This window comes from Perca fluviatilis, chromosome 15 (assembly GCF_010015445.1).
Source record: "Perca fluviatilis chromosome 15, GENO_Pfluv_1.0, whole genome shotgun sequence".
NCBI lineage: Eukaryota > Metazoa > Chordata > Actinopteri > Perciformes > Percidae > Perca > Perca fluviatilis.
Genome location: NC_053126.1, coordinates 11,167,683 through 11,190,138, shown reverse-complemented (window position 1 = coordinate 11,190,138; position 22,456 = coordinate 11,167,683). Strand labels below are relative to the sequence as shown.

Genomic DNA, 22,456 nt, shown 5'->3' with positions numbered 1-22,456 from the left:
TCGAGAATCATTGGAAAGGCCTCACAGAAACTTCTTTATTTTATTACATTGAATAAGGTTTGCAGCAGTCCACACATTTCTGAAGAAGGATCTGGGTCACCATCAAAACAACTGTGTCCATGTTACGATGAGACAAACCTGCAAACCTTCTATGTCCTGTCTGGGAATGTAAATAAAAAAACAAGATGAGCAAATGTTTTCAAAGAGGGCCCATAAAAGATTTTAGACCAGAGCAAAGATGCAAACGACCCATTTAGTGCATTAGTCTGCTAATGTGTGTTTGACATGGAGCTCCAGACAAGTAGTGGAATGACTTGACTTGAAATACCTGAGTTCAAGCCGCCTCCCCACGTCTAAGTTGAGCATTTTACCTTCCCAACCCACAGATTCCGTTGTTTTGGTCATTTTTTTTCTGGATATTTGTGCTTCTACCATAAAAGTAAGTAGTCTACATAGTTGGATGATTTCTTCCATTTAGTCCAGTTATGAACGACATGGATGAAAAATTTGTTTCTGTATATTAGATATGCGATCGGGGGTCTATTTTGGAAAATTGACAGGATGCTCTAGCCTCGCGGTTCCATCAAAAATAGACCTGGCATGTATTTTTAGCAGAGCGGAGAGCCGCTTCTGGAGAGCCGCTTCTGGAGAGCGCTTCTACAATGCGCTGCTTGGTGGGATCCCAAGCATTGTCTTGAGTGGCTGCGATTGCTGGTGACGGCCACAGCAGCGCCAGAACACAGCACAGACACGCTTGGTGGAATCGAAGGGTTAAGCTTAGCCACAGAAACTTGACTTTAAAAGTGTTTGCACTCTGAATGCCATGATTGGTACTATTACAGTAATTAACATACAACAGGGTTCATACGTTTTGAAAAAACCTGGAAAAGTTATGGAATTTGAAAAATGCAAATTCCAGGCCTGGAAAGGTTTTGGAAACATAAAAAGACCCAGAAAGTTTTGGAAAAGTCATGGAATTTTTTTTAACACAGCATAATAATAATAATATGTCATTAATAAATGTATTTTCACATCGTCTTAACCTCTACTTTGTATTCGGGGCGCGATATTACGAATCCCACTATAATCCACATAAATTGTCATTCATTTTATAGTTAAACCTCTGAGGGTAAACTTTAACACAGATTTGTATTCTTATTGTATAATGTCGACTGACATTTTCAGGAACACATAGTCATGGAAATTTGCCAAAAAGTCATGGAAAAGTATTGGTTAAAATGCATATGAACCCTGAAACAAGAACAATGACCAAAAATGTAGACCATCCCTAATAATAGGTATACAATGGTTTGACTCATCTTGAGTCATCCTGTCTTTAAGTTTCTGAAAGTATTAACAGTGAAAAAATTATGGTATATCATGGTTAATTAAGAAAGTATAAAATAGGTGGTACTTTCTTATAACTCTATTACACAGTCCTAAAATAATCTAAATAAAGGGAATGATTTAGAAGAATCAGAGTTTTAAGGATTCAGTGTATGAATCGTACTCCTATGATATGCACTTCTCTTGGTCCAAGTCCTTTTCTTTCTCTGGATTCCTCTCTTGAGATTCAAGCCAGTTTGTACAGAGGGTCAAACCACTGGTTTGTCATAAAGGGACTAACCTCAGCGCCACTGTTTTCCAACCTAAACTGGGAACATGACCTCTGACCTGCTCGCCTTGCTGTCAGGATCAACACCCTGGACAGCTGAGGCATGGCTCAGTGGTTTTGACCACATCTCCACTAAACATAGACGTCACAGTCGCAGTGTTCTTCATAGTTTTTCTTTTCTTTAAAAAAAGGCAACGCACAGGGACGGGTTTAACTGGTTTCAACTGTATTTACAGCCCTGTTTGGAGGTTTGTGTGTAGTTAGGAATGACCCAAAAGTGGAATAAATCGCAAACGCTATTATCCACACTTTTTTTCTGTTTCCTCCCCTCCTCCTCCATTCCACACTCCTTCCTCTGTCCTCTTTTTCCTGACCTTATCTTTTTTACCTCCCCCTACTTAATAATCCTTTTCCTTTTTGCTTCTATTATCATGCTTATCCCCACACTCCTGCCTTTCTCTACCTCTTCTTGACTACATCTTTTCTTGCTGCTTTGACTTTCTTATCTTTGCTCAGATTTTTCGTCCTTTCTCCATTCCCAAATGCTTCGTGGTATACAGTAGGAGACCCCAGCCATATTTACAAAAAGCAAAGTAATCCGATACTGCTGGAAGCAAGAAAGGATATTCTGTAGTGCCTGTAATTGAAAACAGGATCACAGCAAGCCCAATGAGTCATTCTCTGCTTTCCAATTTCTAAAATAATTTTTGCTTTCTTATTCAGACTCAAAGAAAACATTATCTATGCAAGCCCATAACTGGACCCGATACAGGGGAAAACCTTTTAGAAAGTAGAGCTGAGGGACGATTCAACTCTTAAAGTGTTCATATTATGCTTTTGGGCTTTTTCCCTTTCCTTTATTGTGTTATGTGTCTTTTTGTGCACATTATAGGTTTACAAAGTGAAAAAGCCCAAAGTCCACCCCCAAAGGGACATCTTCCAGAGAAATCACTGTTCACAAACTGCTCCAAACAGCTCTATTGTAGTCCAGCCTTTACTTCCGTGACGAACGTGCGTCACTTTGTAACACACGTTATAATGCTCGCCTAGCTGCTAGCATGGCACTCCCTCGTACTCTGCAACTGACAAGCTAGTAGTACTTACTGCACATGTGCAACTCCCAACTAAGATGGCACAGCAGTGTGATGTCTCACTCTGTAGCTAAAACAGAGAGCTCAACACACAGGGTGAAAAGAGGAGCTGCAGCAATGTGCAGTACAACAAATAGGTTTTTTTTCTGAAAATTAAACCACATAAACCTATTCTGGTGTAACCTCTAAATACAATTTATGAACCTGAAAATGAGCATAATATGATCAATGAAGTATGGCAGACATTTGCAGCCCCTGAATATAGCCCCTGAAAACTCTCCTTCTCTGCAACATAAAAGACTTAAGACAAAAAGCAACAATCAAAACTAAAGAAACTCTCAGCTGTTATTTTTTAACAGTTTAACACTAAGAAACTTGACTACGTGGTTGTGGTTTGATCAGATTTGACTGACAGTGACAGCAACAAGCAAACAAGAAACATTGGAATCAAAATGTGATGGGGGTTAAGTGTGATTGGTGCATCGAAATACATCTTATTTCCCTTCAGAACCCTTCAGAAGCCAGTGAGAAGAGCACAGAGAAAATACAGACTCAAATAAATTACTGTAATTATTGTAACTTTGAAAGAAATGTGTCATGTAGAACTCCTTCCCTCCATAGTAAGAAGTTGTATGCTTTTTACTGCCTAAAAACCAAATCACTTAAGACGTTTCCTCCTTTTAAGCTACGTTGTTGAGTCGGAAAAGGGGATCAGTTGTGCAGGGTTGCTGTGGGATGGTAGACTGATAACATTGTGTCATTGATTGGGATGGGGTTTGATAGCATTTTATCCAATCTAAATCCTTTTAAATCCCTTATTGATCTTTGTAGGCATTATTCTTGATGGGAAATTAAGACATCTTAGTTAAGCTGGGCTTTTAGAGTGTAGGGCTTTCACCACATATGTAGTCACTGCTCTGGGACATTAATTAACCCTGTCCTCCTGACTCATATTTATTTTGGCTGTGAGGGAAAACTGTGTTTGCTCCTCATCTCAATCATCTCAAACACCGCAGGCATTTAAAGCATAATATTTGATAAACTGCTCAACATAATTGTTTAAAACAAATTGGAGCTAGATCAGTTGACCTGAGGCTTTTTTTAACAAACAAAATCCTTACCGAGCATGTTTATACCAAAGCCCGTTTATGTGCTAACATCCACCACACATACTGAGATACCTGATGCTCCTACAGTATGTGGTGTCTTCTTATTCCTATTTGACCTGGCATGAACTTGTATTCTTTCTATCTCAGGCTAGTGTTTTGACTAAGGTTGGGGTAATGTCCCCATGCTGGTAAGACATCATGCAGGGCTAGACATTTTTCATGTGGAGGTCAAATGTCTTTTAACATTTATAGGGTCCTTGTCCAACCGGCTGTCTCCTGACATCTGTGTTTACTGGCTAGAAAACATTTTAGGCCTACAGCACTTTGGCAGGACATCGTGGAAGAGCTGAAGGTATGAATGCCTCTGATTTATGGTCAGTTAATCCAGATGTTTTACAGTAGGCTACTTGTGAGTCCTTCACAATTCTGGTATTAGTCACACTCAAAACAACAGAATTAACACAATACGCTTCACTTGTGGGATTTGTAGTTTACTGAAATTGACGACACAGGACTAAAACGGTTTACTACTTGTAATGAAAGTGATTGATTTCCATTGCTTCGAGCACTTTATGTTCTTTTGTGTGTTGACTTTACTTTGACTTGGGCAAACGGGCAGCGTGCACTCATGAAGGACTATTTGTTAAACAGAACAGACCGCTTGTTAATACAATAGATGTGGTTGGTATTGTTCTCAGTACCCTGTACTCAAACTAGGAAATGAGACACTTATTTCAGGACAATACAGGTACTGTATTGGTTTGTACACAAAGCCTTCTAAAGTAGAAATACCATGAGAATAGGGACCAGGTCACAGAACCACTTAAACTTGGCTAGGACCAAAAGAACTCTCGGCGGCATTTCACTGGTTATTTTATCACAGATTAGGTAAATGTGGGTAAAAGCTAGGGCTCGGTATAGTCAACGATTTAACAAATCGATTCACAATGTCCCGAATCGATTTTATTTTCGATTCAATATAAATTAGATTAGGAACATTTCTACATTTGTACATGGTTCCCTCTGACCTGCTGCATTCTTAAAAGTATCAACGTTTACATTAAGAACTGACCCCAAAGCAGTTACATTATTTTACTTTTTATTTAACATGAACACAATAAAGTGCAGCTCTACAGACTCTACAGTCAGTGAGTATTGTGTAATATTTCATTCAGATATCTTGAGGTGACAGAGGGACCCCTTTTGAAAATAGCCATGCCAGTTTTTCCCTCGCCAAAATGTGGCTTATTTTTGGAGGGTTATTATAACCCCCCTTCCGGACACCGTAGTATTACATAGTTGGTACCAATGGATTTTTTAGGTCTTTTAGTTTCATATGATACAGACAAAGATCAATTCTTGGATTTTCTTTATATATATATATATATATATATATATATATATATAATATTCTGGACTGTCAAATGAAAATCAATTTTTTTTTTTTTTTTTTTAACCCAGCTCTAGTAAAACCCATTATTGTTTATTTTCTCCCTTTTTTAAACCCACACTGATCACAAAATAAAGGTGTGTATACAGAATTCGAGAAGGATTGCATGTAGCTATAAAATAGATATAGGGCTGCAACAGAATATTTTCATTGAAAATGTATCTGATTATTTTCTCAACTAGACAATTAATTACTTAAAATGTCAGAAAAATAGTGAGCAGTGTTCATCACAATTTCCTAAAGCCCAGGGTGAAGTTGTTCAGCTGTTGTTTTGTCCAACAGTCCAAAATCCAAAGATTTCAGTTTACTATCAAAAAGAAATGCAGCAAATTCTTTAAAAAAATTGAAAAACTATAATAATTATATATTTGGGGGAAAAAAATTCATTGTTTCAGCTCTAAAAAGATGTCTCTGACATTTTGATCATTTAGTGTGTTCATAGTATCTATTATTTTAAAAGGAGGAGGTTATTTCATTAGTGTTTTGCAGGTGTAGCTGCTGTTGGATGATATTTAAATGTGACCTCTGAGGCTGAAACTTTACCGCAAGTGTCTGTTAACCCCATTCATTTTATGTCTATTCCTTTGATGCTTTGCTGGCATCCTGCTTCAGGCGAAGCTCAGTTGTCGCAGCCATGCCTGTCAAGGCGTGCTAGCCCCTGGCCAACATCTCTGTTTACAGCACATAGCAGTCAAACAGAGAGAAATTGACGTGAACAGTGGTGAGCGGAGATGAAAGGAAAGAGGTTGTGCGAGGTAGATATAAAGGTGATAAGAGGTGACTTCAGCAGAGTTTGGAAAAGGGAGAACAAATGTAATGTCCAAGATAAAAGCCAGTGGGAGGGAAGAAGAAGGCAAAGTTGTAATGTCAGAGCAAAGAAGACATGGGAGTCACACAGGAGAGATTATATAAAACTAAGAGATGGAGTAGAGAGGGAAACTGATGACAGGCGAGATAGCACAGTATCAGTGTGTGGAGAGAGGAAAGGGTGAGGTTGAGAGAGAAAAGATACGAGCAGAGTTATGGGAATGTGGGATGTGCAAAGGAGAGGTGGAGGGCAGTAAGTCATAGTAAGTTGCTGACTGACTGCTGGAACAGGATGGGGAAGTGGTGAAGGAGGCCAGGAGAGTTGCTTCCATAGGTGGAACACACACACACACACACACACACACACACACACACACACACACACACACACACACACACACACAGGAGCACATTATAAAAGTAAGACTCAATTCTAACATGAACTAGTGTTGAGTTTCCACAGCAGTGTTATTCTTCATTGAATTTCTTCCATTAATCAATGCAGTGCCAGTTTGAAGTGTGTGGACTTTCTACTTGTCATTCTCTGTTGCTTTAATTCCTCAAGTGGTACGAGTGTACTGGCTAGTTGTCTGGACTTCTTCTCCTTGTGGCAGGCCAAGTGTCGAGGAGTAACATTTGTGCTTGAGCTGGAATCCAAAAGCAGTTTAATTCTTGGCAGCCAGTCGTGTGTGTGTGTCCGTGTGTGTGTGTCCGTGTGTGTGTGTCCGTGTGTGTGTGTCCGTGTGTGTGTGTGTGTGTGTGTGTGTGTGTGTGTGTGTGTGTGCCTGCAGGTCAGCTATATGATCAAAAGGCGGAAAAGGCTGTATGTGTACGAGGTCATGGCATCCACTGTGTTTAAATGCACAAGCATGTACTCTCCATTTGTGTGTGTCTGGGTGAACAGATCAGGTTTCAGCCTCAGCAGTATTTCTCTTTTCCACTCTCATATTAACAGGACAGTAACTGCACTGTGGAGAGCGAGGGAAAGGGAGGCCCTGTGAGGGGTAGCAGCTGCATGAACTACTGTACATACAGACGCAAACATACGCTGTAAATTCTTTACCTACGCTGACTTAACACATTTTTAAGCAGAGCTTCACCCACTTTCTGCATGCATATTGGTGACCTTTTAACAGACCATGGGGAACATATTAAAAGTTGAATATTTATCTTTAAAATTAGATACATATCCAAAAGCATTCCAAAGGAGGACATTAAGCTAATCATTATCAAAACAAACTGCGGGGATAACCTCCTGCCAATTGCAAAGTACTTTAATGGGGTATATTTTCTAATAGTTTTCTGTTGAGTCAAAAGTATGTGTTGGCATGAGACCAGCCAACCCCTCTGTTTAAAAGACCAGACATGTTTTTAAAAGGGGTGTGTGTGTGTGTTGTTTTTTAGTAAAAACCAGATTTATCAGTCACCTTCGCTCCAGTCCTTCAGCAGGTGCATCCAAAGCACTGATGAGCAGGCAGGTTTTTTTATGTGTATTGTTTTTAATGGATCAACATGCCGCTCTTAATTTAAGGAGTAGTTCAACATTTTTGGGAGAAACACTTATTCACTTTCTTTCCAAGAGTTAAGATGAAAAAAACACCTTGTGTACTTCCTTGTCTTGCTTACCTGACCTGTTTTTCATATTAGCACCACTGCATATGCACATTTGTCACTTCTATCCACCCCCATACCCTTCATATCACACCTCATCTCATCCCTTTAACCTTCTCTCGCTCTTTCTCCATCAGGACCAGAAGTGACTTCCAGCTACAGCAGCAGTGCCATGTCTGAGGCAGTGGCGCCTGATGCTATGGTTTCCCCAGCAGTGGGTGTCCCGTACGGGGAGAAGGCCGGTGGCCCTGTGTTGGACTTCAGTTATGTGGGCATTGATGCCATTCTGGAACAGATGAGAAGGAAGGCCATGAAGCAGGGTTTTGAGCTCAACATTATGGTTGTGGGTAAGTAGCGCATGTGTACACCAGCTAAAGTTTCAGTCATATTGTCCAGATTTAGTTAAAGCTAACATGATTGTGTCTGATAGCACAGTTACCTCACAGAAAGAAAGTTCTACATACTGCACACTGAAAAGGTGGATTTCTAATCGTGAAGATTATTTTGTATTTCATTCTGAGCCTTGTCATCAAGGGCAGAAAGTAAATTTTACATGTAGCATCAAGCTGTTACCATTACACTTATATGTGACTCTAAACTTCTTTAGTCAGCTGTTCAGGTATGATATTGTTTTTTGTCATTGACAGAAATTGGAGGCCTCAAAATTATTTTTAATAAGCAGCCACACACAGTAGGATTCTTTCTCACTGAACCCTCATCACTTTGATCAGACACCTTTTAAAACAGGAGCTAATCACACACACACACACACCTCAACAGTAGACAGGCCACCATAGAACCCACACCACCTCCCTGCTGAATGTCTCCTCTGGATGATGTGATGAAGCTTGCTTAAGAAGCAGCCTCAGAGTTGAGACTGAGTTATATAAAGCTGTGGAGGCAATGGTAAGCAAAACTAAACAAAGTTGGTTTCCATGTTCAGGTGAAGTTAGATACCACCACTTAAAAAAAAAAAAAAAAAAAGGGACTGCAGGAAGGAATGATTGAGTTTGGATCTTTATGGTCAAGTGAGCTCTTCAGAGATTTGATATAGATTACTAAATCCCCTTTTCATTTTTGTATTGGGCAGAATTGGGTTCAATCAATGCTGCCAAAGCTTTAGTGTTGATATGTGATTTTTGATGTAGTGATGATCATTCCCAAAACTTCCAACTGAATATGAATTTTCTCCATTTAAAATCTGCAGCTGTTGGCTTCAGTACCAGTTGTAACGATCCATGTTTGCATGGAACTTGTGCTGCTGACTGCCTGTTTGTGTCTCCATAAATCAGTAAAGATGTTCTTCTTGATGTTGTTTAATCTGAAGTTGAACTATGAATGTTTGTTGCCCAGTGGGACCCTCCAAACTCCTCTTCATTAACCCGTGGTGATGATAGCATGGTGTTGAGGGGTCACAGAGGGTCCCATCCATATCAAAAGACAGTTGATGATGACTCACAGATAAGGAGTCTTGCTGGTTCATCAGCTTTTACATTAAAGTCGCCCTCAGTCCATCTTATCCAGGGCCTTTTATTAGCAAACTGCAGCGTGAACTTCAAGACTCCCTGTATTGTCATGTCCTTGCAAGAAAACGGCAATCAATCATGTATAATATATACATGTACACTTTATATTAGAAGTGTTTGCAAATTAAATAATTAAATGAAGTATAAAAGTTTTCATATGTATATCCATTCTTTCGACTAATTTCTGACGCAGGGTCACCTAGAACTAAAAACTCAAGGTAGTATTTATTATAGGGCTGTCAAACTGTATTAGAACAATGTACAGAGGATACTTTATTTCTGGTTGCTCAGTGCACATTAATCCGAGCCTTCTGATTGTTTTAGGAAAAGACTGGTTTACCTTGGATCCAATCTGTCTTATTGATGGTGTGTTTGGTTTGTAGTCATGTGTGCTGATGGATTTGCTGGCAGTGTTTGTGCAGACAGACACCTGCAGCTTGTCACTGCTTCAGCCCCAAAACTGACAGTGTGGAGTTGTCCAAACTGTCATGGAAATAATGACTCATGTTTGGGTTTTTAATGGCAACAATGTTACAGTGTGTGGACTGTTAGTAAGTAGTCAATGTGGGAAAAAGATTCTTCTTGAAATGTGTGTCAATGTCTTACTGTCTGCTTTTCTGACTGTTTTTGCTTACAGGACAGAGTGGCCTGGGAAAGTCTACTCTAATGAACACGCTGTTCAAGTCTAAAGTCAGCCGTAAGTCGGTGCTGGCTACAGCCCAGGAGAAGATCCCCAAAACAATCGAAATAAAGTCCATCAGTCATGGTATGGCCCTCTTGAACCCCTCAGCTCTTCTGTATACCGTCTTTTTGGCTGTTTTCTTTCCATCTGTGTCTGTAGGTCTGTTAGCCAAAATACACCCATCTCATTCTCAGCTACTTTGTTTTTCTTCTCTGTTCTTCTGTCTTTACACTTTTCTCTTTGTCAGACAGTTTTACATACTGCGTGTGTAGTCACTCCAAACAGTCATAGTACTTAATCTGTATTTATCTCTACTTTTCTTTCACTCTAATTCTCTTTAATTACTGTAATCATGGCTGAAATTATCTCTGAATATATCGTATTTTTAGCCTCATAAAACCAGCCTAGTTTGAAATTTGGCAGCTGTTTTGAAAATGTTCTTAAAAGTATGACCAATTATCCCCTCAAATCTGTTTTGTACGACTAGATATAAGGCAAGAAATAAGCAGTGCAGTTGCAGAGTCATGCTACATTTTAATATTTTTTAACCTCTATAATGCCTTGTTTAGTAGTAGTTTATAGTGCAAACAGGTGTTTTTGACATAATAGTGTGTTTCTTTGTGTGCAGACATCGAGGAGAAGGGAGTTAGAATGAAGCTGACAGTCATCGACACACCAGGCTTTGGAGACCAGATCAACAATGAGAACTGGTACGCTACAATTTTGTCATCATTGCATTAATGATATAAACAGTGAAATATTTAAATTGTGTCTAACCAGAAGCCCCTCTCTTTTTCTTAACCTTTCCTGTTATGTCACTCCTTATCTTTCTCCTCACTGTTTGTCTCCCTCTCTGAGCCCCTCCCACCTTTACTCATTTACCCCTTTTTCCTTTTCTACCTCTGTGTTGCTTTCTCCTTTCCTCTTTTATCCATTCATCACTTCCCTTTCCACTCCTCTCTCACCATTCCCTTAATCCATCCCTGCCATGGTCTAGCTGGCAGCCCATCATGAAGTTTATTAATGACCAGTATGAGGCGTACCTGCAGGAGGAGATTAACATCAACAGGAAGAAAAGGATTCCAGACTCCAGAGTCCACTGCTGCATATACTTCATTCCCCCGACCGGACACTGGTAAGGACACATTCAAACATGGTTAAATATGGACACAAGTTGAGCACACACAGCATAGAAATATTGATTGATTGTCCCTACTTCTTTGTCAAAACAAGTAAAACAAGACAAAGGTTAGTTTGTAATATGCACACAGATGGGAAGCTGTCATCTTTCTTTATACATTGGTATGGTCCTTCCCCTCTGGTAAGGGTTATTTCTTTCAGTTAGTGTTTTGCTTGCCTTTGTTCTTAAGACAAAGGGCTCACCAGCCAGAGGGGAGGGTCTTCTGATGACATCCAGGTGAGCAATAATGCCTAAGCATATGCAATCAGGTCAAGATTCATTCAGTCAAAGTTTACATTGTAAAGTAATTAGCATAATCAGTTAAAAATTTGTTTTAATTTTTTTTAACCTGATTACATGCGTCTGGTCAAATGCAATTTCATTTAAAGGTTACATTGTAAGGGAAATACAGCATGATCAATGACAAAAAATTGACACCACTCTCATGTTTGTACAGGAAAGATGATGCAAGCGCCAGCAGATGGGTAACTTAGCTTAAACGTGCGCTGTGGAGTAAACCAACAAAAGTTAGATGTACATTATAGGTTACTCACAAAAACACATTGAGTGCATCTTTGAGGACGAACAAAAGTGAATACATTTCCTTCGTCATCCAACCTTTTGCCAATGTTTTTTTTAGATCCCGCATTGTTTACATTCATGTTAACTAGCTTGCAGTCTTCCTCTTCCCTGACTTTGTGTGTGTATTGCTGTGTTTCTTGGCTCATTAAAGCCACATATAGATCAGTGGTATAGTGAAGAACCATTGGCAGGACTGTTTAATCCATGCAACAACAAAAACAAGCCAGGCTAGGCTATCTCTTTCAAAGTGTTTTTACTTAGCTAATTTAGCCGGCAGATGGCAGTAGCTAGGTATTTAGCGTACAGACATGAGAGCAGTACCCATCTTCTCATCTAACTCTTGGCCAAACGAATACCGTAAGCATATTTCCCCTCCCAAAAAAATATGTATTACGGTATTAACGGTGTTGTTAAACATGCTAACAGATCACATTTCTTTGTTTTGTTCTCAAGCTTTTCAGTGTGAAGCAATGCAAAACATTTCTCTGCATCTTAGCCCTCATTTTGAACACAAATGCACACACACACGGCCACACGCATTTCCGCTCAACACGATGCAACATATCCATGAACACCAGTTAAACACACACACACACACACACACACACACTGGAAAGATGGGCTGCTCTCGCCTTGCCCTGAAGCAGCACAATGTCCCAAGTTTCTTTCCCTGGATCTCTTACAGACGCACACATCTGGCTCTAATCGAACTGCATAAACTGCCGTCCCTCTCCACATTGTGTTGGTTCAGCCCCTCACTGTTTGGAGCTTAGGGGTTTGGCGTATACTAGCAGAAGAAATTAGGGGCAGAGTGCACACAGTCTCATGTGTCCATCAAGTGATAGATTCACCGCGCATTTTATAGCTCTTGCGTTTGTGTAACTCTAGTTGAGTGCACCGGAAAGTCTTGGGAAAATGTTGAAAGCAGCTGTGAATTGTGAGCCTTGTTTGAGCACACACACAACACCACACAGTTGATCATAGAGCACCATTCCAGGAACTGCAATTCTATTAATTTTTGTGTCATGGCCTGTCTTTACTCAGGCAGTGGGGGGATGGCCCGCTGTCTGTGTCCCATCCAGCAACGTTTCATGTTAATCCTACACTGCAAATGTCATATGGGCTGGCCAGCAGCTGCTCAAGGATTGCTTTAAAAAGTCTAATGGGAGAGAGGAAGGAAGGACGAGAGAGACAGAGAGTCTGTGTGGGTGTCTGGGAGCATGCTGTCAATTAAGCACTTGTCTTTTTGAGTGTGCTCTTGCATTAGTGCATGAGACTCCTTGTTGACAATGGCCAGTCTTTGTTTAAGTGTTGTTAGCAAGGCTGAATCCACTGCCATAACAACATGCAGATGCGTTTGTCAAACTGCTGGAAAGGCCTCAAACCGACCACAAGTCTTGTCAACATTATCAAGTAGCTGTTCACATATTGTATAGTATGATTAGGTCATGGATGCAACTGTAAATACTGTATGTTAGTAGGTACAGTAGTTCCTCCATCTGGGAGAATTTGTTAGGAACATCTGCCCCCTGCTGGAGGAGTTATGTGTTACAAACGTTTTCTTATGTTTTGTCTCACCCTTTCAGTCTGCGGCCTCTTGATGTAGAATTCATGAGACGTCTCAGTAAGGTGGTCAACATTGTCCCAGTCATTGCCAAGGCAGATACACTCACCCTGGAGGAGAGGGACTTCTTCAAAAAGAAGGTAACATTTGTCTGGTTACATTTCCTCTTTTGTTTATTTTTTAATAGATTTTTATATTCTTGTATCTAAAACCTCTCCTTTTTTATTCCATTAAATCCACACTGTAATCTAGAAATGTCCTCTTTTTTTGTCTCCCTCTTCATGCTTGCATTTTTGTGGAGCAGTAACCAGAGATAGGATAAGTTCCTGTGGTTTTCTTATGTGGTTCTCTCTTGCACTCTCCCCTCGCTCTCTGGACAGTCACAAAACATGACTACATTCCAGCAAGAGCTCAAGAGCATCTCTCTCTTTCTTTACCCGGTACTTTCTACACTTCCTCTACACGTTTATTGAGGCTGCAGCCGTTAAATTTTTTTGGCAGTCTTGAAGGATCTCAGGATTACCCCTCCTCTTATTAGCAATGAGGAGGCTAAACACCCCCTAGTTTATGTGTGCATGTTTGTGTGTGTGTGTGTGTGTGTGTGTGTGTGTGTGTGTGTGTGTGTGTGTGTGTGTGTGTACGGTGCATGTCAGACTTGGTGTGTGCACAAGTTGTGCATGAGCATCCATCTTGTAAGGTTTTCTGGTTTGTATACAAACAGCAATTGACAACTAAACCCAAAGTTTTGGAGTAGATTAGAAGGCAGATTAGTGTTAATACCACCATAATCTGTACACTGTGCAGATTAAGGTGCATTTGTTTCATGTCTCTGAAGGCTGCATCAAGCACGTCTAATTACTCCTGCAATTAGAGGCCTTAGTTTCTATCCTTTCAAAACTGTAGTGGGTTAACGGTTTCTGTTTTTCTCTATGTTTGAAATCTCCAGATCAGGGAAGAGCTGCGAGCCAACGGGATTGACGTGTACCCTCAGAAAGAATTTGACGAGGATGCTGAGGACCGAATGATCAACGAGAAGATTAGGGTGAGGGGACCATTTCAAAGCAATTAAAGATACAGTAGATGTGGCAGGAGTTGTGACTCTATTATCCTTGTTAATGCTCAGACATGCCTTTCCACAGAGCACTGTCACCCTGAATCCATTCAGAGTCATTGTTAATGTACATGACGTGAATTATTTTTGACTCCATTGTCTGTTGACATTCAACCTGTGAGCAGGAGATGATCCCATTTGCTGTGGTGGGCAGCGACCAGGAGTACCAGGTCAATGGCAGGAGGCTGCTGGGGAGAAAGACCAAGTGGGGAACCATTGAAGGTACGACACTTTCAGGACAGAATCTGTTAGTATGCACATAGGCTTACCCGGAAGTGTTTTTTTGTTTAGAAGAAAAGACAAGAGGGAGATTGGTAAAGACCTCACTTAATCAGTCAGTCAAAACAATGCTCCATTCAGTCTTCAGACTGGTGTGGTGTGCCACGCAGCTGGTTTAGGCCTCCAGCAGACGCGGTCTGTCTGAAGAGGCTTGATTTGTTTGCTTGGTTCCCCCACTCCACACATCCCTTTTTGTACCACAAAGGATATACTGTGAATGCTCACGTAGTAAATTAATGTTTTTTTGAAAAAAAATAATTAGATTAATTAGTAGAGCTTTTATGTTTAGCTTGTTTTAAGAATTAAACGTAGTCCACTTTATCAGTTGGCCAATAGTGTACCAGTCAGTGTTGTGTTTTGTCAACATCCATTCTTACCGCAGGATTCATCTTTCAATATTTAATTATGTTATCCACTCCAGACAGAAGGCACCATACCTCTATCAAGTGTCTTATTACGTTAAATTTCCTGCCGAGTGTGCTGTGACACAACACACGCGCACACACACGCAGATTATTTTGAGCGTTTAGTCGTATTTCTTCAGAAGTACTCTTAAGTAGACGAAGTGAGCAACAGAGATCTGTACTGGGCCGGGGCTTGTGGGTGTTGAGACCACACACAGCATCTCTACAGGGACATCACACGGAGATCATTGACTCCACCTAGGGGATTGTTTAGAAAACATATTTGCAACAAAGCTTAGCTGTCCTATTGTGTTTTGGTACTTTACTTTGTGTGTTTTAACTCACTTTTAATTATATCCTTCTCTCCCTACTGTAGTTGAGAACATAGCCCACTGTGAGTTTGCCTATTTACGGGATCTCCTCATCAGGTGAGATTTTTGTCTCCATATTATAATGTCTTGGTCTTAAATTCTGTCTGTTTTCATGCAGCCTTGTGTCACTGTGTCATAGTGTGTTTTGTGACTTATAAAAATGTCCCGATTTGAATAATAATTAGCATTTTAAATTGATATTCCCAAAAGTTCAATTGCCTAGTTAAAAATTCTCCACTATTGCATGTATTCCTTCGTCCTCATAAATGAATCCAGAATCCAAATGAGTATGTAAATATTTGTAATTACTAAATTTAACTGGACACAAGACGTCTCCTACTTCATTTAAAAGTTTGTGTGCTGGAGGTTTCAACTTTCCACATCTTTACGTTGCTCATTGGACCGCGATTGGCTTCCAAAGAAGTTGTGTTCATCTTTAAAACTTAATTTTAAATGTGTGAGAACAGCAGAATTGTGTGACCTCACAGAGGAATGTTTCCCTTTCAGCTGATAAATGTGAAAACATTCTTGTTTATTTTCAAACTGCACAAACACCATTCTGCACAGTGGTCGAACATCTAAGTGAAGTAACAACTAGCTAATTACATGTTTTGAGTTGAGGGGGGTTTAGATATTGCTGTAAATTGTAAAGGTTTATCCATGTCTTCTACTGGTTTCTAATGGTGTGTGTGTGTGTGTGTGTGTGTGTGTGTGTGTGTGTGTGTGTGTGTGTGTGTGTGTGTGTGTGTGTGTGTGTGTGTGTGTGTGTGTGTGTGTGTGTGTGTGTGTGTGTGTGTGTGTGTGTGTGTGTGTTTCTTTTAGGACCCATATGCAGAACATTAAGGACATCACCAGCAGCATTCATTATGAAATGTATCGTGTTAGGCGCCTCAATGAGAATAACACAGTGGTGGCTCATGCCAACGGTATCCCAGAACACCATCTTTCCGCCCACGAGATGTAGATGCCACCTGCCCCACTGCAGTTGACGTCTACTAGGTGTAATTCATTTGCTATGACACTCCCACCACTCCAGCCCTCCACTCCATCCATCTCACAGGTGGGATAGAAACTCAACAGCCTGCCAGAGGGACTTTATTTTCAATGACTTTCGGCGGCTCAATGAACTGTTCATGTCAGTTTATTGCCTCGTTAACAACCACTATCGCTGACAAAGAGAGTGAAGAGAAGTGTGATCATCTTAACGTGCTGCAGCTTGATTTAACCTGCTTCCAGGTCTTACAGTTAACCTTTGTGGTTTTTTCTTTGCGGTGGCAGACATTAAGGCATCTATCAAACAGAACGGACTGACGCTTATTATCTTTCAGTGTCAGACTTGCCTAACATGTTAATCTTGTTCACTTTTACTTTTTCCAAGTTTGATGTTTTTTGCCAGATGCTTTTAACAGAAGCACGGTTTTCTGTCTTTATGCACACAGCTGTATCAACGTATGTGGGAAGTGATGATATCCATTATTGCACTTGATCACTACATGGTCTGTCATTGAGAAGCATGTTGGAAGGGAGCCAGGCAGCACTTGGCCAACATGTGACACACATGCAGTCAAACCAGTCTGTATGATGCAGCATCATTCAGCTCTCGACCTTTAGTTAAACAAAAAAAAGCTTATGTTTGTATCTTTTTTTTGTCAGTGTTTTTGATTTAACGGTTTGTTAAATGTTTAGGGATGTCAGGTCCTCAACTTCTTTTTAAATTCCCAGTAATAAATGTCATTGCTTATTAATAGAAATATCTTAAGAGTGATTTAAGATGAAGTATTTATGCACGATATAAAATGTCATCAGTTGTGGTCCACTTCAGATTATTAACACACACACACATGCAGACACATACACACTCTCACTCACATACTTTTCCTGCTTTTGGGCCCATTGTAGTGCCTTATTTATTGGAGAATGTTTGCTAGCATTTTGGCTGAAACTGGAAAGAAAGCAGGTTTGTTGGTGTCAAGTTGACTACATTTTGACATTTTTCGATCTTTTCTCCTTGTTTATCCAGTCTTCCATTAACCAGTCCACTTCTACTTCTATTTTTCATAATATACAAAGGATCTTACCCGTTTGAACCATATATAATTCCCTAAGCTGTCACTATCATACTCTGTCCTGTATATTCTAATGTGTTCTGATACATTTTTTTACTTGTATTATGGATAATAACAAATGTTCCTTTATCTTATTTTAAAGAAATAAAGATTCAAGTTGTAAATATAAACATTTCTTTATTTTATTTTTGTTGCAATACTGAGAATTTTCCTTTTTTTAAAACTACTGTATACACTTTTCTTCCCATCAATACATTTTACAGACCTGCAGAGGAGCTAAAGATGAACAACCAGACTGCGTGAATTCATCAGCATTACATTCTCTTTCCTGCAGAAGGCAGGATCCCCGTCACATTCTGGAGCATTTTAATTGCCATGTCATTAAACCTTTACTTGATTTGCCTCTGAAATCGATAGCCTGCTAGGTTAGTGCATGGCTGATTAGCACGAATAACTTGAATGCACAAATGCTTGTTTTCTTCCTCTAGTAAGGAAGAAGCTAAGAGAAGTTAAGAGCGATGGGAGAAGACGAGTCCTGAGGTCCAGACAAGGCATCGGATCAGTGCGAGGATGTGCCGACGTCTGCGTCCTGAGGTACCGGAGCAGCAGAATGTAGACGGAGCTAACAAACCGATATCTGATGAAGTTGTAGAGATTTTCATGTCACATATCATTTAAAGAACTTACTGCTCGATGGAATTAACCCTACCCTAAGGGTGACTTAATAGATATATGAAAGTGTTGTGTTTTTGTTAGTTCCTAGAAAAGTCAACGTTTTGGATATAGGCCTACAAATTTCTTTTGACAAAATGGTAATGAGATGCAAAATAAAGTGATGGTTTCATTTAATTATTTTATCAATTCTCAATTTCCCCACAAAGAGCACTTTAAAATGGCGACTCGTTGCATCGCCCCTAAAATGGTGTCGGCCGTGCCCCATCTTCTGCAGTATTAAGATGGCAGCCTGCAACGCACACAGCCCCCAACCCCTCCAGCAAACCCCTACCGTCAACTCAAAAGTTGAGACCCCCACATTCTCGTACTGTTTTTTTTCCCCCAACTCTCCCTTTCTCCATCTCTCCCGGGAACAACCGGGAGAGAAGCAGCTGCATCTCTGCTCGCGCTGGCCGTGGATCGTCCCCTCCCTACATGCCACCCAGCAGTCGTCCTGTTGGCAGCCACCCAGCGCTTCACCGCCTGCCTTAATGACATTCATTAATGAGCTGCATTCTTCTTGGATACTAATGAAGTCTGGCGACTCAGACAGAACGAGAACCTGTGTTGTTAGCACAGAGTTTGTTTACTGTGTGTTTGTGTACAAGCACATGTAGAGTTGTAGTATTTCAGGTTTTAATGTTATGCAGATTGTGGTGATAGTTCTGCTTGAATGCACATTTGAGTTTTACACACTGAGTATATAAACTTACGTGCACGCTCCAGATTTCACCATGCAAGCTTTTTTTAATGCTTGGTGACACCTTAACAGCTTTTCCACTCTGCTGCCAAATTGCACTGCAGATTAAAGTATGTCGTCCCACGTCACACAATATTGCTAGTTAGACAGACCGACCACCCTACAAGGCGTTATTGGATGTGTATTCATTGATAAGGGCATGCTTATTGGGCAAACTTGGCACAGTGTGATGGATGGGACCTATCGGAGCAGAGCGAGCCCTCTGGATAGGAAGCATTTTGACAAATACTCAACCTAATGTGTGACCGCATGAATACGTATGCAAGAGGTGGTTACAGTAGTGTCCGTATATTTGGGGGAGGGGAGTGCTTGGAAGTGAATTGCCATATCTAATGCTTTTGTATGTATACACGGATGCATAGGGTCCATGTGAGATGCATACTCACTTGCAGCATCCCTCTATGAAGCTGCCTCGGTGTTAAGGCCCTGACACACCAACCCGACGGCTGACTGTCGGCAGAAAAGGCAGTAGGACTGATCAGTCGGCTCCCCGAGGTCCAAAAAGTGGCTCGGAACACACCGAAGCGACGCCGACTTGAGCGTAGCTTCTGCGCGAGACGTAATACGTCTCCATAACAGCAGGCGGCGCTAATCTGTATTGTCACCCAAAAAATGGGTGGAAATGACGAACGCGTCACGTGGGTCTGGCTTCTCCAGCCGAACATAAATAACGATCTCGTATTTTACGAAAATAGTTCTCTGAAACGTGTTTCTGAAAACATTTTAAGCGAGAAATAGGCCATGCAGTTGCTGAATCGGTCTTCATTTCAGATCGACAAAGGTCAGTTTAAAAGATTTTCGTCAGATTTTGAGAGGCGTCCCGTCACTCATCCTGCTAGTCATTTCCGGGTTAGCAGTCCACCAACCAGATTGGTCATTGAGTCCGACTGCCCGCCCTCCGACCCAGCAAGTCAAGTCGACTGCCCCTCCGACTGACGACAGCACGGAACACACCGAACAGACTCAAGTCACTGACCTCGCCAGACTGTCCCGATGGTCGATTATCGGGTTGGTGTGTCAGGGCCTTTAGTCGACCGATGCATTACACCTCATTGCTATATCTTATCGCACCCACTCAGCTCATCTGCATAGAGTCAACATGCCACTAATTAACACCTGTTTGTAAGATGTGTATAACTATTTAGCATGCATTGCGTTATTTTTTTTTTTTACCCCCCTTTGATTCTTTAATTAGCTAACTTGATTGCAAAATCGGTGTGTGGGTGTGTGTGGTCATGTGCATACATTTGTTTTTTTTGTGTGTAACTGCGTCTACCTTGCTTACTCCCCCATCTCATGGCATGAGTTGTTGTTTGCCCCCATTTGTCTCCTCCTTCCCCCATCTGCTGTTTCTCTTCTCCTTTGTTGGCAGACACCTCACCTTCTCCTCCATCCGTCCCTTCCTTCCTCCCTCCCTCCCTACTTATTTCTCTCTCCAATGTCTTTCTCTTGGCTCTGTGCCAGGCACTCAGACATGTAGGGGGGAGGGGCTGCCAACCATATGCAAATTATCCGACTTTATGCAAATCAACCCGGCTGTTAATTAAAAGTCAGATGCAAATTCAATTAGCTGACTGAACAGAGAGGGAGGTAGTGGGTTTGCCTGGATCAAAGTGCCGTGTGTTTGGAAGAAAGAAAAATCCCAAAACGTGTGGGTAAGGATTGTAAAAACGAAGAAATCACGGCTGGGGGGTGTTTTCAGGGAGAGGGGTTTTAATAAAAGGCTAGATACGAGGTTCAAAGGGTCACTTTATTGTAGGAATAAACTCGTCAAGCTGTATATGTGCTGCCAGTCACTGGTCATAATATTAGAATGCAGTTCTAGAGTGTTCTGCTCTGTATACAACACTGGCATGCTGGTCGATATACACTTTGAACACGCACAGAGAGAGCAAGATCCAGACAGAGGAAGAGAGGTGAGACAGAGAAAGAAGAGCGTCGTTGGTAGCTCCTGCCTCTGGCTAATTACTGTGAGTAATTAAACTAGTCGCAAATGTATGTCAACGATTATGCAACTTTAATGGAGATGAATGCGAGCGTACGTGTGCATGTGTGTGTATATGCGTACTTGTAACTGTGCATGCAAGAATCATGTTTTTGTCGGTGTGGAGTCCGTGGGCTTTGTGAATTTTGGTCTTTGTCTCTTCTGCTGCCCTCGGCTTGGCATGTGGTGGTGGACACTTTAATCCAAAGCAGTTTTTGTGAAAAAGGGTTTTAGTCATTTAAACATACTGTAGGTGACCCAACCAAAGTGATGGGCTTATTGCAGAAGTGAGTTTGGTGTCGTGATGGCACCCCAAACATGAATGAATGAAATCTTTATTTTGAACGATAAAAAAGGGTTCTCGACTGTTGTAGAAAGAAGGGGCTGATCTTTAATGCAATATCTACGTTTCCCATTATCAGCAACCATTCATCCAATGTTCCAAAGGCACATTCTGTTTACTAATCTGATATCATTTTAAAAGGCTAAGTGAGAAAACATTGGAGAATCCTTTTGCAATTATGTAAGCACATAATGTAATCTGAAAACTGCTGCCCTGGTTAAAAAAACAATGCAACTGATCTCAGCTGGTATTCGGTCTATAATGGAGTGGAATGGAAATTTCTAAGTGACCCCAAACTTTTGACAGGTTGTGTGTACATACATACATACATACATAATGTATAAACAAATATGTATAACAAAAAACAAATAAAAGCAATGAATTGACAACATAACACCCTAGGCTTATCAGGTCCTACCCCCCAGTCTTTACCACATCTAAATCACATTCAAACAAGATAACTCAAACTGACCATTTTAAATAATACAGAAATACTACTCCAATGTATGTCCTACTTTATCTAAATATTAAGATAAGGAAGGAAAAGAAAAAAAACATGGGTTTGCTTTTCTCACCACACAGTATGTGTATTTTTTTTTTTTTGTCTAGATTTTAAACTGATACTCAACTCAAAATCTACTTTGGAGTATTAAAACGGACACCCTGTAGACTTGAAAGGTGTAAAAGGTTTAAACTGTAGTATGCTAAATAGTGTGTGTGTGCGTGTGCGTGTGTCATCTGCATGCAGGACTTACAGCACACCAAAAGATCCAATCAGTGTGTTGGTGCCTGGGGAAAATCCTAAATGTGCTCCTCTAGCAAGGACATGCTTGCCAGATTGATGTTTGACTTTCCTGCTCAAGTCTTCTGACAGCCTGCAAATTTCATCATAGATGGGGCGGATAAAGCAAGCCGGCTCTCTGGAAAAGAGGCTTTTAAAGCCAGTTTGATGTATGCAGCCAGGTGAGACTGCAGGTGAATAGAAATGGAGGTTAAGAATAGTAATGATTCACGCCAAAGCAGCAAACAGAAAGGCTGTTGATAAATGGACTGAGATGGAGTGTGTTTTCCATGTGCAGGTAGCAAACAATGGAGCTGTTAAAGAACACAGACGGGAAGGTAGGTAGAAAGCAGGGTGGACGAGATTCATGTCATAAGGAATTCATTTACCCCATGGTTGCGCATCACTTTCAGAGGTGATACAGAG

General features: G+C 40.8%; 1 protein-coding gene across 6 annotated transcripts in view; it reads left to right on the top strand.

Moving 5' to 3' along the window:
* The window catches only part of LOC120574065 (septin-9-like), a 91,201-nt gene extending 73,583 nt beyond the window's left edge, over positions 1-17,618 (top strand). For all 6 annotated transcript variants that reach the window (XM_039824102.1, XM_039824105.1, XM_039824103.1 and 3 more), the window contains 9 exons: positions 7,821-8,030; positions 9,847-9,975; positions 10,520-10,601; positions 10,889-11,026; positions 13,240-13,357; positions 14,164-14,259; positions 14,454-14,550; positions 15,388-15,439; positions 16,205-17,618. In XM_039824102.1, coding sequence (XP_039680036.1) covers positions 7,821-8,030; positions 9,847-9,975; positions 10,520-10,601; positions 10,889-11,026; positions 13,240-13,357; positions 14,164-14,259; positions 14,454-14,550; positions 15,388-15,439; positions 16,205-16,346 — 1,064 coding nt within the window. In that variant the 3' untranslated portion in view covers positions 16,347-17,618. The remainder of the gene's footprint in view (positions 1-7,820; positions 8,031-9,846; positions 9,976-10,519; positions 10,602-10,888; positions 11,027-13,239; positions 13,358-14,163; positions 14,260-14,453; positions 14,551-15,387; positions 15,440-16,204) is intronic.
* Positions 17,619-22,456: the final 4,838 nt, after the last annotated feature.